Source organism: Achroia grisella, unplaced genomic scaffold, assembly GCF_030625045.1.
Source record: "Achroia grisella isolate CSIRO2021 unplaced genomic scaffold, CSIRO_AGI_Agris_v1 utg1080, whole genome shotgun sequence".
NCBI lineage: Eukaryota > Metazoa > Arthropoda > Insecta > Lepidoptera > Pyralidae > Achroia > Achroia grisella.
Window position 1 is genome coordinate 863,119 of NW_026712570.1, and position 14,780 is coordinate 877,898.

Here is a 14,780-nt window from a genome sequence, read left to right on the forward strand (position 1 = left end):
ACTGGTTTACAACTAACAATCTTATGTTAAACGCTAAAAAAACAAAATGTGTTAATTTCTCTCTGTCTAAAAGTTTTAATACTAATTGCAATATTAAATTAAATGACGAATCTCTCGAATTTATAGAATCTACTGTCTTTCTAGGAATCACATTAGATAATAAAACACAATGGGGTGCACAAATTCAGTCTTGCAGCGAAACTGAGTTCAGCAGCTTTTGCCGTGCGTAAGGTTAGACAGTAAACTGATGCTGATACTGCTAGATTGGTCTATTTTAGTTATTTTCATAGTTTACTCTCATATGGAATATTATTATGGGGAAAAGCGGCAGATATTAAAAATATATTCATATTACAAAAACGTGCCATTCGAACGATCTACTGTATGAAGAGTAAGGAGATTGTTATTAATGAGATTCAAATTCAAAGAGGCAAAATATTCTCACCGTTGCTTCTCAATTTATATATTCAAATATCCTATATGTTCATAAAAATATTGACTTATTTCCAAAAAACAGCAATATTCATAATATTAATACTAGATTTAAAGACAAACTTGCTGTCCCCAAATATCGTTTAGAAAAATTCAATAGGTATTTTTGGGAATAGGTATAAACATTTACAATAAGATACTAAAGGATATATTGGAATTACCATTAAATAAATTAAAAACAACTGTTAAATCATATTTACTGAGCAAAGCCTCTTACTCACTAAATAATTACTTGAATGACGAGCGATGCACGCTCCAACAGTTTTTCATGCACGGGATTTTCATTTAATACACATAGACACCTATATAAATAAACATTATGAATAAACTGGCTTTTAAAAAAAAGTAATTCAATTGAGTTTCTTGCCAGTTCTTCTCAATTGGATCTATATACCGAACTGGATGGTAGGGACAAAAAATGATTTAAAAACTTGACGTTCATAAAATGAAAATGTCCTACATGAATAAATGATTTTTGAATTTGAATTTGAATATATATAAAAAAAACGGGCTTGTCCTAATCCCCACGACTATACACGTAATGTATATATAAAAAAGGGTAGACTCCGTGAATTACATCACAACTATCATGTTTTTAGAATTATCCTTGGTTATGTCGGTTTTACGAAGCCCCTTTCTCGTCTTTCGTTAATAAAGGTCATAGAAGAGGATTGTAATGTGGACTAATAGCACCAATGGTAGCAATGTGCCATGTTTTCCACGTTTCACCCGGAAACCACTGGTAAATTGCTATTTATTAAAATGAGTTAATTGATCTCACTTTAAGTTCATTTTGTCATCCTCCACGGAGGCTCGCCAGTTTAAACTGTTAACGTAAGCGGGTGCATCATCCATTAAAAAGAACATACAGACGGCGGGAAATAATTCAATGGCAATTTTTAGGGTCACCATTGGAGGATGATAAGACGAGAATGAGGTCAGTTAGCCCATTGTGACAAATACACCTACAATTTATCACGATTGTTTCCGGCACCGCGTGGAGGTCAACCTTACATGGTACATTGCCAGCAATGTGGATATTGTCCACATTACTAACTAACACATCTCCACCTCCCCGGCAGAAATTATTAGTTATTGTTCGTAGAACTTGCTAAGACCACGCGGTCCCCCTGGAGGCAGTTGCCACTATGGGCCAACAGACTTGAATACATCTATATGCTCATCACTATTGGAGCCCCGCCTCATTAGTAGCGCAGGTATCCACCATTCTGTATTCATTCATAAAAAAGGAAGCTATATTCCATCTAGTAACAGTTAATTTTAAGTTAAATAAATAAATAATATTCATTCTACTATGCTACGCCGCCGCATACAGTTACTGTGAAATAAAAACTTAAATTACATTATTTGTAATTATTTATTAACAACGTTATTATCACTTATATACAAATTAACTACGTATAATTATAATATGTACACAATACAATACATTAGTTCACAATCACAGTACGTACTTAATATTATTTATAAATATAATATTATATAATACTAATTAAACCATTTTTTGCCATTTTTAGGAAAATCGGTTGCCTATAATAACTTTACAATAGCAATTACCATGACAAGAATCCAATAAGGGTAGAACTCTACTATTTTACTGGAGAGAAGTGAATCCTAGTTCTTCAAATGAAGCTGCCGAAATGGAAGTTTTTTTTAAATGTAATTAATGTAACTGCAAAAGCAAATAAGCTTCAACTTGTACCGTTAGGAGGGCAGCACATGTTTCCTTTTTGTTAAAATCAGGGACAATAGGTCGTGATGATGATCCTCTTACGGAAGTATGTATGTTACCATTTCAGCCTTAGATTAATATATAAAATCAACATCAAATGTATAAAATATCTTAGATGATTAAATAGTTCGAGTTTTATAAATATTTGATCTATAATAATGATTATATACACTAGTAAATTACTTAACAAAATGTAATAAGGAACTATACTTCATTGTCTTTATCAGCACTTAGGTCGATATTTTGTACATCTTCAGTTGTTTTGGTCAAATCCAAGTCGTTTATCTGCTCCATGCACAGGTCGAGGATACGTTCTAGGCCTCTCGCTGTCTGCTCCGAGGAGTACACCTGGAAGTCTGGCACGTGGACGAAGAGTGTTCTAGTGTTGTCCACACTTAGCGACGTGTAGTATGTATATTCGCATATGTATCTGAAATGTATATAAAAAATATATTTATATATAAAAATTACGTGTCACGTTTTGATTTGCTTTGCACATTGTGTGCAATTTGATCCAACTCGAAAGATAGGATAGCTTACATCTCAATTTATAGTCGCAATATTATTTTATTCGAGAACCTTAGCCACAGAAACGCGTGGCCGGGCCAGCTAGTGATCATAAGTGATCTACCAAATAAATAAAAAGTTCTATGTGTATTTGACGACCTCGGTGGTCTAGCGGTCTAACACACCGCTTTACGTCCGATGGTCGCGGGTTCGATTCCTCGCACGGCACAAACATTTGTATTCATGAGTATGATTGTTTGTATCGGTCTGGGTGTTTTCTATGTATATTAAGTATGTGTGTCTAGATGAGATTATTATTATTATTATTATTATTATGGGTGTGTCAAATAAATAGTAGTGTGTGTAATTAAATCATCATATTTATTGATTTAATCTATTCTTTATTTATAATTAAACAGAAATCTTAGCATTTTGCACTCCTTTTAAACTATAAACTATAAGTGTGCGAAATTTTATACTCCTATCCGCGCAATTTTCGTAAAAAGGGGTACAAAGTTTTTGCTTTACGTATTAATATAACTGATAATTTACTTAGTGCAATCTAGTCCAAAACTAAATTGTGTAAGTACCAGGCGATAGACGACTAATGGAAATACCATTCTTTTATAAATACATTGTTAAAATATTTTCATTCCAGCTTGTTTTGTAAGCCTTGTTTTGGGTTGAAAGTAGAGATAAGGCAGCGAAAGAATTAAAAGCATGACATTTTAGTACTCCGAAATAATAATATCTCAGGACAATTCACATAATGCCATCTAGTGCTAGGGTAAGCAGAGCTTGTGTTAGTCAACTGCATAAATATATAGATATTTTTTTTTTGTAAATACATATATAATGTATATAGAATAAGTGGTATCATGGGTGTCACATAAGAATGTGCTCTTCATAGAGCTGTATGACGCGACATTATTGCCGAGGTGATCTGCGTTTACCTTGTTTGCCATTCTCACAACATATTAAAAAATACACACCTCCCAGCATCTTTGGATGGCACAGCGGCAGTGTTCTCCTCAGGTGGATTTCCATCATTGAACTGTTTACATATCTTCTCCACATTCAACTTGGTGTACAGCCTCATGGCGCCCTCGGCAGAGCACATGGGCTGAACTTTGTCGAAGTAATCCATACGCTGGTAACCTTTCTTGTGTGCTTGCGTCTCTAGTGTTAATTTATCAGCTGCTCCTGACACTCCAACGTGTAGCATAAACTGTAATTAACGTGTAGGATAACTTAACATTTCCTACAACAATTACTTGAATGACAAGCATGCATGGCAATAGTTGTTCATGCACGGCATTTTCATTAAATGTAAGACGTAGACACCTATATAAATAAATATACATTGTAAATCAACTGGCTTTTAAAAAAAAGTAATACAATTGAGTTTCTTGTGAGTTCTTCTCAATTTGATCTATGTACTGAACTGAACGCTAGGAAAAAAATATAATATAAAAAAATTTACGTTCATAAGCAGCTAAAATGTGCTACATGATTAAATTTATTTTTAATCTGAATTTCTATGTATCTTTTATGTACTAAAGTGGGTACTTTGTGAGAAAATAGTCTATGGATGTCATTCTAGCCAGTGTTATAGCAAAAAATTACATATTTTTGAAAGTATGTTATAACAGTGGCAACAAGAATGAGATCTGTACCCTGTGGGTTTGGACTTCCTTGCAACATAAAACACATATCTAAATCTGCACTTTAATCTGTAACTAAGTTGTGTGAAATCTTAATAATATATTTAATACAGAGAGATTATATAAAAATATATGTCCATGATGGAAGATCGTGAAAGGTGGCAAGAGCTCCACCAACATCTTTTAAATTATGAACACATATATAATTAAAATTAATGGATTGTGACATTCTGTTTGTATATGGTTTATTAACACACAAATCTAAATTTTAGCAAATTTAGATGTGAAATATTTAATACAGAGAGATTTTGAAAATCCATAAGCTATGCATCTACACATATAAATAAAATTGGAGTATCTGTTTGTAATATTGAAATAACCATTACTACATGCATATAAATATAAATATGGTACATACACCAAAGTAACATTTTTTACAATTTATGTCTGTTTGTTCTGGCTAAACTCTGAAATGCCTGAACCGATTTTGATGGGACCTTTTTTAGCAGGTAGCTGACGTAATAAGGAGTAATTTAGACTACTTCTATTTTAGAAAAATAAAGTTAAATTCCATGTGGATGAGTTGTGGGTACAGCTAGTGAACAATAATATTCATAATTGAGAAATCATTGTTTAAAATAAATTAGATTAAATTCTTTTATTTATTCAATGTTGATAGTTTTACTATAATAGTTTACTGTCTGATACTGTATCATTGTCTGCTAATGTCTTGTTTATAATACATGATAAGACAAGTATTAAGGAACAATGGACTGGCATTATCATATCACGACATATATCCCTAAATAAATATAAGAATAATTCAGTTACAACTTATCAATATCTAAGTCTTATCTCTACAGTCAACACAAAGAGTAAATAAAAATATACAGATATCTTAATTAAATCTTTAATATTTTTTTTTTAATATTATTTAGGTCCCAATTAACAAATAATATATAACTCAAAGGTGACTGACATAGTGATCTATCAATGCACAGCCCAAACCATTGGATGGATCGGAGTGAAATTTGGCATACAGGTAGATGTTAAGACATAGGCATCTGCTAAGAAAGGATTTTGATTAATTCTACACCCAAAGGGAATAAAATAGGGAATGAAAGTTTATATGAAACTTTGTCAATTTTAAACCGATCTGGCTGAGACTTTTCATGCATAAATCTACTATGACGTAGGCATCCCCTAAGAAAGTATTTTGATAAATTCCACCTTTAAGGGAATAAATTACCGCGAGCGAAGCCGCGGGCAAAAGCTAGTAACAGATAGTCTATATAGTTCTATGAAAAGACCAAAAAGAAAGGCAGTAATTAAACTTACTTTAGGTTCATGAGTCTCCCATATAGCGGGCACAAACTCATCCACATTCTCATACGTCACTGGTATTTCTATCAGCACAAGTTCCACGTTATGTTTCTTCTCGATTTCTTCTTTGTTCATCAGTTTTACCGCCTCCCAACTAGCATTTATAGGATGGTTTAAAAAAGGCCCAAATCCTGTTACAACTACTATTGGTTTAAATAAATTATCTAAATCATTACTCATTTTATTTAATGTCTATTACTCTTAGGCGTTACTTAAAAATACTTCAATATAAAAAATAATAAGTAAATGCAATTAAATCTAAACAATGCATAAAATTGTTTAAATTTTTTGACATATGCGATAGTTAAACTGTCATTAGTCAGCTGACTCTATTTACTATGTTGGCTGCCATGATGATTTTTTTTTGTTACCTTCTTGACTATAGATAGAAGGTAATTAAGCTTCATCGCATTAGCATTTGCATGGCGAAACTTGAAACTGAAGAATTGAATTGAGAGTTTAAAATAAACCATTCTACATTGACTTATTTTTTTAGGTAATAAGCTCGACAATAATTTACCGTTCACATAGACAGAGAGAACTATACTCTATCTACGACTTTAATGGTTACTAATTAAATTCATTCATGCTCATTCATTCATATTTCATTCATTCAATGTCTGCCTGCCGATTTAAGATAATTGTAACTTTTCATGGCGCGTTTACATTAAGGACAGAATTATGATTAATTTAGTGTAACAATTGTGATATTTGCAATGCTCTAGTTTTCTTGTCAACTTTTGTCGAATATATAATACGAAATAGTGGTGAACACGAGACACATTTCGGACGTGTTTACCATACTTATAGGTTATGTTAGTATCTTCTCCACATTTTACTAATAATATAAATTTAAAATGAGTGACGGAGATTCCAATAGCAATTGTCGAGTGATAGCTGTGCCATGGCCGTTTAAGAAGAGAAAAGTAGAGTGCGCTGGTGCAGCATTCCTAAGATACTACAGCATAAAGTGCCACGGTGAGAATGCTTTGTTTAGTACTTCGAGCTCCAAAGAGAAGACTGAAGAAGTCATCTTCGACGACGACGTCGAGTACCTACGGAGCTTGGACCCTAAGGACTGGAAGAACCAGGACCACTATGCTGTGCTAGGTATGAAAAATCTTCGTAACAGCGCTACTGATGAAGATATTAAACGGGCGTACAGACAGAAAGTGTTAAAGCACCATCCTGACAAGCGTAAAGGTTTAGGCGAAGAGATTCGCAGTGATGACGACTACTTTACTTGTATTACTAAGGCCTATGAAATACTTGGGACTCCTGTAAAACGGAGGTCTTACGATTCAGTTGATCCTTTAGTTGATGACTCATTACCTTCAACGACAGAAATTAAAAAGGAAGGATTTTACAAGGCATTTGGAAAGTATTTTGAAATTAACTCTCGTTGGTCTGAAAAGAGACATGTGCCTTTGTTAGGTAATGAAAACAGTCTACGGGAGCAAGTGGAGAAGTTTTATGCTTTCTGGTACGAGTTTGACTCATGGCGAGAGTTCTCGTATTTAGATGAAGAGGAGAAAGAGAGGGGAGCAGACAGAGAGGAGCGTAGATGGATAGAGAAGCAGAATAAGGCGGCTAGAGCTAAGCTAAAAAAGGAGGAGATGGCGAGAATAAGGAGTTTAGTGGATTTGGCGTATGCAAATGATCCTAGGATTCTGAGGTTCAAACAGGAGGACAAAGATAAGAAGTTAGCTGCCAAACGTGCCAGACAAGTAAGTAAAAAAATTCAAAATATCTTTATTCATGTAGGTCTATTACAGACTCTTATGATATGTCAAATCTACCATCAGTTCGGAATGATTTCGAGATTAGTAGTATTGACAAGGAACTCAGCTCATGTTCTTTTCAAATAAATGTTGTACATGTTTACAATAATACAGATTCATTTTTAAATCAAATCTACTGTCAGTTCGGAATTATTTCTAGATGAGAACTGACTAGAAACTCAGCTCAGCTTGTATTCTTATTCACCTTACTTATTAATTTCTGAATGTAGTCTCTATTTGGAGCTAATAATTACTCAGTAATCTAATCATAACACTTCTATATAATATATAAATATATTTCAAGTATCACACCAGTGTCCAGTTCAGTTATGAATTTTATATGTTTATAATATAAGAAGAGAGAAAGAGAAAAAATATATATGCATATAATGATACATGCATTCATATAGTGCATAAATTTGCAAACAAGCTGACAGTCCACCTGATGGTAAGTGGTAACCACAAAGACAGTAACAATGGAAGTAAATAGCAGGCATATTTAAAAGTGATATAAGTAAATTGATAATCTTGTCTCTATATTAACAAGTAAGGACAAGAGCACCTTAGATTTAAATATATACTGTGAAATGTATTTTAATTAATAAAATAACCATTGTTTGAATTAAAAAACACCCATTTTGATTATTTGTTTAATAAAGCATATTTATTAAATGTGAATAATATGATAAATATTCAAAATCTGTTTAAGTTATTGTTTAAGGAAATTTTTATTTTTGTATATCTGTAATATCTTTTGGTATACTATTAATTAATGCTGATATTAATACATAATTATTTTGTAATTTCAGGATGCCGTACAAGCTAAAAAAGCTGAAGAGGAGCGTCTCATCAGAGAAGCACAAGCAGCAAAACAAAAAGCAGAGGAGGCTGAGAAAGCCAGAATAGAAGCAGCCAGAGCAGAAAGAGAACAGATGAAGAAAAATCTTCGCAAAGAACGTAAAGCATTTAGAGACCTGTGCAAAGCAAATAACTATTATTCTGAGACTGAAGATGAATCTGTGGCCCACATGGCTGCTGTAGAAAAGATTTGTGAAATGCTGAAAGTTGTAGAACTTCAGGATTTTATAAAGAATTTGGAATCGAATGGTAGGAATGCATTTTTAAAAACAGTCAAAGATACTGAAGAGAAGCTAGAGGCGGAACGGCGAGCTTTGTTTGAAACAAAAAAAGTAGAGGAACTGAAAGTGAAAAAGGACTCCGCAGTGCGTGCACCCATAGAGTGGTCAGTGGAGCAGACTCAGCTGCTGATAAAAGCTGTCAACTTGTTCCCTGCTGGCACCAATCAAAGATGGGAAGTTGTAGCCAATTTCCTTAATCAGCACAGCACATTTACAGATGACAAGCGGTTTGTTGCTAAAGATGTTCTAAATAAAGCAAAGGACTTGCAAAGTTCTGATTTCTCAAAGAGCAGCCTCAAAAAGGCGGCCAATGAGGAAGCATTTGATACCTTCGAGAAAGAAAAGAAGAAAGTCGTCAACAGTGTTGATGATAATAGTATATCTAAAAGTGATGGTGGAGCCAAATTAGTTAATGGCACAGCCAAACCAAAAGAGGATGTATCTAAACCTGAGCCTTCCAAAGAGGAGAGGCAGTGGACAAAAACAGAGCAGGAATTACTAGAGCAAGCAATTAAAACGTTCCCAGTTAGCACTCCTGAGAGATGGGATAAGATAGCACAGTGTATCCCTAATCGTACCAAAAAAGACTGCATGAAGAGATACAAAGAGTTAGTGGAGTTAGTTAAAGCAAAGAAACAAGCCGCTAACCTAGCTAAATAGCATTCAATTACAAATTAGTTGTATAACAAATTGAGAAATACATATTTTATGGGAAATAAGTGTTCCACAGTAATTGTCGAGCTGGACCATTGGATACAAAATACATATTTTGCATGTTACAAATATATTACCTTTAAACATACTGCCTTAAAAACACTCGTAGAATTTATATGCACTACGTACCAACATGACTCCTAATATACCATAATTTAAGAAAAATCTTTAATGGGATTTTATACGAAAAACAATGATTTTGTCATTTTTGTACCTTTAGGTGCACTAATCTCACAAAAGATTTATTTATTTGGATTGTTCAGAAACATCAGAAATAGGTAAAAAAATTATTTAGTTTTATTCAGTTTAAAAACAAAAAAAGTTTTATGGAAAAAGTCGGAGGCTCAGTTAGCCCAGAAATATTCCTTAATAAAATATATTCTGCTCCAAACCAAATGAATATATAATCTTATATTTTTAATGTGGAGAGTCTTGATAAAGTTTAAAACTTCATCAAATTGTAAAGTTACATATACCATACTCCTCGCGCTATAACTCGGTGCGGATGAGAGCTAATGTTTTACCACTTTTTAAAAATTAATGTATAATTGACCACAATAAATTATTTTGTTGATAGAAGCCATTTTAAATTATTTTTTATTGATTTTTTTTTAAACTACTTTGTATATATGCAGAGTGCGTTTGATAATTGGCGATCTAGAAATTGGTAATCCGACGAAATGTAAATGATATGAATATTCTTGTGAACATTACCACTCACATACTTTGTAAGACTGTCTGGGTACCTCAGTCTCACCTATTTCAGATCTAAGTAAACTTGCTGTGTCGACATAATGCTATAAGGCAGTAAGACAAGATAAGACATAACATCTTAGTCCTCCGGGATGATGATGGAGTGATATCACGGGCATATGATAACATGTATTGCTGGCCATGTATGTAGGCGGTGGTTATTTACTATCAGATTCATTTTTGATGTTTTTTAATGGCAAACAAGATGACGACTCCTCATCTTGTTTGCGTTTAAAAAACATCAAAAAAGAGATAAGTAATACAAATAATAGTATCAACGACAATATGTAATATGTGTTAACATGTTCATATACATTCGGTATACATTTCTAAAATGAGCACTGGCTGTAAAGTTTTCACTCTGTACATATATCTAATTCTCTGTGATAATACTGCCTTCATTGAGAATAATGAAAAATGTATAAATAATACATTTTGATACATCTGGCATTTTGACGGCCTCGGTGGTCTAGCTGTTTAGCACACCGCCTTATTTCCGATGGTCGCGGATTCGATTCCACGCACGGCACAAATGTATTCATGAGTATAATTGTTGGTGTCGGTCTGGGTGTTTTCTATATACAATATGTATGTATTTACAAAAAATATATATCTAAGTATTTATATCAGTTATCTAGTGCCCATAACACAAGCTTTAATTATCTTAACTTGGGTCTAGATGGCGCTGTGTGAATTGTCCTGAGATGATTATTATTATATATCAGTATCAGATAATAAAGTTTGTGAAATTATATCATCCTTCTAACTGAAACACGTTTTCAAAAGTAGGTGAGTCAGAGGTATCCACTCATGACTGTAATAGTAGGACTACTAATGTTACGTTACATTCAGCTGCTTCCCCTGCCACTCGCGCTGCCGGAATTATTGCCGCGTTAGAGTCGACGCGAGTGAGTGTCGTTTACACTCAGCCCTCATACTTATTTACCGGGCGACTCTTCCTTACCTTCCGCTTAAAACGCCGAGCGACAATAAGCGAGAGGGCTGAATGTAAACGTACGCTGCCAGTCCTTTGACGAAAAACCAACAATCGAGGGAGCGCCGGGCAGCGCGAGTAGCAGCGCCTATGGCATGGGAAGTATCGTGTTTACACTCGCGCTGCTCACTTCCCTGCCCACTCGGGCTGAGTGTAAATTGGGATTTATATGAAGCCCTTTCATGATGTATATTCGCAATATAAAGCGTTATATTCGTTATCAAACTTGCACTGGTTAATTTAATTTGAGTGTGTATTGTGCCCTTATAATTTATTTAACATAACTATAGTATAGCGGAGTCCTCATAAAATTGGCCTTTACTCCTTATAACTAGCCGTAAACTAAATAGATTTTACTTGTGACATACCTATTTTTGTATTTATTTTTTGTTTATTGTGATAAATATAGTCAATTTGCAAATTACTCTGCTATTTTATTGTAGTCATAATGAATCGTCATAGGCTATTATCAACCTTAGATCTATACTATAAAGCTGAAGAGTTTAAACACATACAACCAAGTTTCACCCTTCTATTATCAACCCCTAATTTTTAATAGCGATTTTAGTTTATATGGTAAAACAACAATTGTATATAAGGTGTCCGCTGAAAACCAGCGTCGTGGCACCCCGTCACGACATATGCTGAGCGGAGACCTAGTTGGTACTCTAATTATTAATATAAAATGTAAATTTAATTTTAAAAATTATTTTCAGTGTACCAATTAAACAATTTTCTTTCTTTCTTTCTTTTCTAAATATATCTCTGTTTTATCTGTAACATTCGCGTAACTTGTGAAGTTTGAACGAGCTAACCTCTGGAACTACCGTTTCGAATTGAAATATTATTTTTGTGTTGGATAGCCCATTTGTCGTGGAAGGTTATAAGCTATATAATATTACGCTACAACAAATAGGAACATGGCTGCAATGAAAAATATTGCAAAAGGTGGGGAAACGAAATGCAGACGAAGTTGCTTGGTCAGTTATTCTATTATGAATATATATTTGTATTAATCTAAATCTTAGACTAATACAAGTGTATATTTATTCTTCGTTTAATATCTATGAAAATATTTGTTTATATTGCGCGGGAATTGAATGTACGAGCATCAGAAGATGTGCAGATGCAGTGTCATGATCATAAAACAGCTATATTTGTAATGTAAAGTAAATTGGACTCCATTCTTCATATTTAGCCTCACATCAGCAGTTGTGCGTGCAGAGCCGATCCTACTAAAGTAGCCAGCCAAGCTTCTCCCAGAAGCGAAGCCTGGTGTCTTCACAGACTTCACGGAGCGACCGCACCAACATAGCTAAATAATGAGGTAAAAAAATGAAAGTTTTATGATAAAATTAAAACTTATATATTAACACAAGATAAACGACCGTGGCACTTAGTGCCACAGCGAACTTTGTTTTTAAAACAAGCACATCTATTGTTTCTGCACTGACTCGTGTTGGGCTTACATGCACACTTTGGGAACATCTGGCCGTCAAACACTCTCTGGTTTGCCACAGCTTCACTTATAGAGATTTGAGTGTCGGATATCACATTACCATATGCTATAGGCGATATATGCAGATCTTGTCTTAAAAACCAATCTTTGATTGTACCCATTTTCGTTCCAATTCTATAAACGCCATTACTAATGTCTACGATCTTTCCTTGCACATTTTTTACTCTTTTGGGAATATTAATGATGACGTCAGTACCAATTTCTAATTTTGGCAACTTTACAATTGTAGTTTCTATCGTATTCTCAGCTGGCCGTTTTAGTGCTTGAGGTGCATAGCTTTCAATATGTATATCTGGTTCAACCTTAATTTCGAGACTATCACTCTTGTCATCATCATATTTAGATGCTTCAAGTGTATTGTCGTAAGTTTCACACATCCGCTCTTCACATATGTCAATCTCAATTTTGATATTATTAGTGACTGATTCAAAATTTTCAACTTTGACATCAGGTGAGTTAAAGGCCTTCAGATTGTCATCATTGTCATTAGAATTGTCACTAGAAGCAGCATCAGCGGACTGCTGCTCAGATAGAGCTTCCAACTGTTCCTCTGTTTCAATGGTTTCTAGTGCTGACGCTGGAAAGTCTGATGCACTTAAACCAGCTTTCGGTTCACATCCAAATACTGCTTTATATGGGGTTCTTTTAATCATATTGTGGATTGCTGCATTCTTATTATACTGTACAAAGTAGCAGCCAACAGACCAGTCCGTACGATTATTTTCTTTCATCCAGGCTTGTAATGTTCTTTCTACGTCTTGGTAGATTGTGTCGCCATCTTGTTTAGGACAAATGGGGCTTCCATGTACAATTTTGCAGTCAGGCCACATCGCTGACAATTCAGCGATTACACTCCTAGGAAATTCACGTCCGTTGTCAGACTGTAATATACAGGGTGCCCCGAAAATTAAGAATATTTTAACCAATTCAGAAGCAATTTCAACGGGGTCTGTTGTTTTGAGTGCACGAAGATTGAGAAATTTTGTAGAATAATCATGATATGTTAGCAGCCATCTGTAGTCACCATCGGGGCATGACTGGAAATCTATTAGATCGATTTGGCCTCTTAAATTAAATTCACGTGATGCAATAGATCGTGACAAAATGACTCGTTTTGATACATTCCTCTTTGATTCGCACACAGGGCAAAGTGATACGAACATTTCTACAGCTTTCTTTGGAATATAATATTTGTTTTTTATATCAAACAACATTTTATCGCGTCCCCCGTGACCGCAGGACTCGTGGACTTGGTTCAGAATATCGAAATATTGTTCTCTAGGTATAATTCTTACTATGGGTCCTGTAGGCGACTGTTGCTTTGATATCAAATAATCTTCATTTCCGGCCTGTATTATATCGTACTTGGACATCCAGTAATACTCCATAGCAGTTCTTCTCTGTCCAGAATTCATAATTACTCTACCATTTTTTATTGCATCTATAATCTCCCGGGTTCTTTCTTGCGTCCACGGTTTACGTTGAGATCCTAAAAAAAAGAAATTATAGACTATATCATGTCATAGTTGTGAATATTTAGAGAAAAAAAATAATTGGAATCGTAAACAATACAAACCTTGGTGCTGCTCATCATATTCAACTAGTTTTTTGTCAAAATATTGTTTAAAACTACGAGTGTGTAAGTCTGGAACAAAAAAACTTGAATTATTTTTGTCGCTACACAATTTTCCATGGCCTTTTCCTTGATTGTCCATACAGAAATTATTAATAAGAGAATCAGATAGAGGATCACTATCATTAGCCGCTGACATTTTGTTTTGTTATTATTATTTTTTCTTTTTCTTTCAATATACTCTTTGCGCGCTATAGTGTAATGCGAACGACACCATGACATTAGCATGACAGATAATAATATGGAGAGCAGAGTATATAGCTCTTTATAAAGTATTATGTTACTTGGTATATAGATATTACAGACTCGATTTAACGGGGTTTGATTATTTTAACTATTTCATTAATTACATTTAAATAAAACTATTTATTTCAAACAAGAATTATTGCTAATTCAATACTTATAGTGTGATATAACTTGGAGGATCTCTACATGACAAGATGTAAAA

The 14,780-nt window shown here is 34.0% G+C and overlaps 2 protein-coding genes across 2 annotated transcripts; one reads left to right on the plus strand and one right to left on the minus strand.

Annotated features, from left to right (window-relative positions):
* Nucleotides 1-2,378: 2,378 nt before the first annotated feature.
* LOC131842388 (uncharacterized) lies at nucleotides 2,379-14,529 on the minus strand. Its single transcript, XM_059190927.1, has 5 exons — nucleotides 14,276-14,529; nucleotides 12,555-14,188; nucleotides 5,755-5,991; nucleotides 3,745-3,980; nucleotides 2,379-2,675 (listed from the first exon to the last, which is right to left on the minus strand). The coding sequence occupies exons 1-5, from the start codon at nucleotides 14,469-14,471 to the stop codon at nucleotides 2,450-2,452; spliced, it is 2,529 nt and encodes an 842-aa protein (XP_059046910.1). The 5' UTR covers nucleotides 14,472-14,529; the 3' UTR covers nucleotides 2,379-2,449.
* LOC131842005 (dnaJ homolog subfamily C member 2) lies at nucleotides 6,418-10,801 on the plus strand. The gene is made up of 2 exons (XM_059190440.1): nucleotides 6,418-7,526; nucleotides 8,390-10,801. The coding sequence occupies exons 1-2, from the start codon at nucleotides 6,657-6,659 to the stop codon at nucleotides 9,377-9,379; spliced, it is 1,860 nt and encodes a 619-aa protein (XP_059046423.1). The 5' UTR covers nucleotides 6,418-6,656; the 3' UTR covers nucleotides 9,380-10,801.
* Nucleotides 14,530-14,780: the final 251 nt, after the last annotated feature.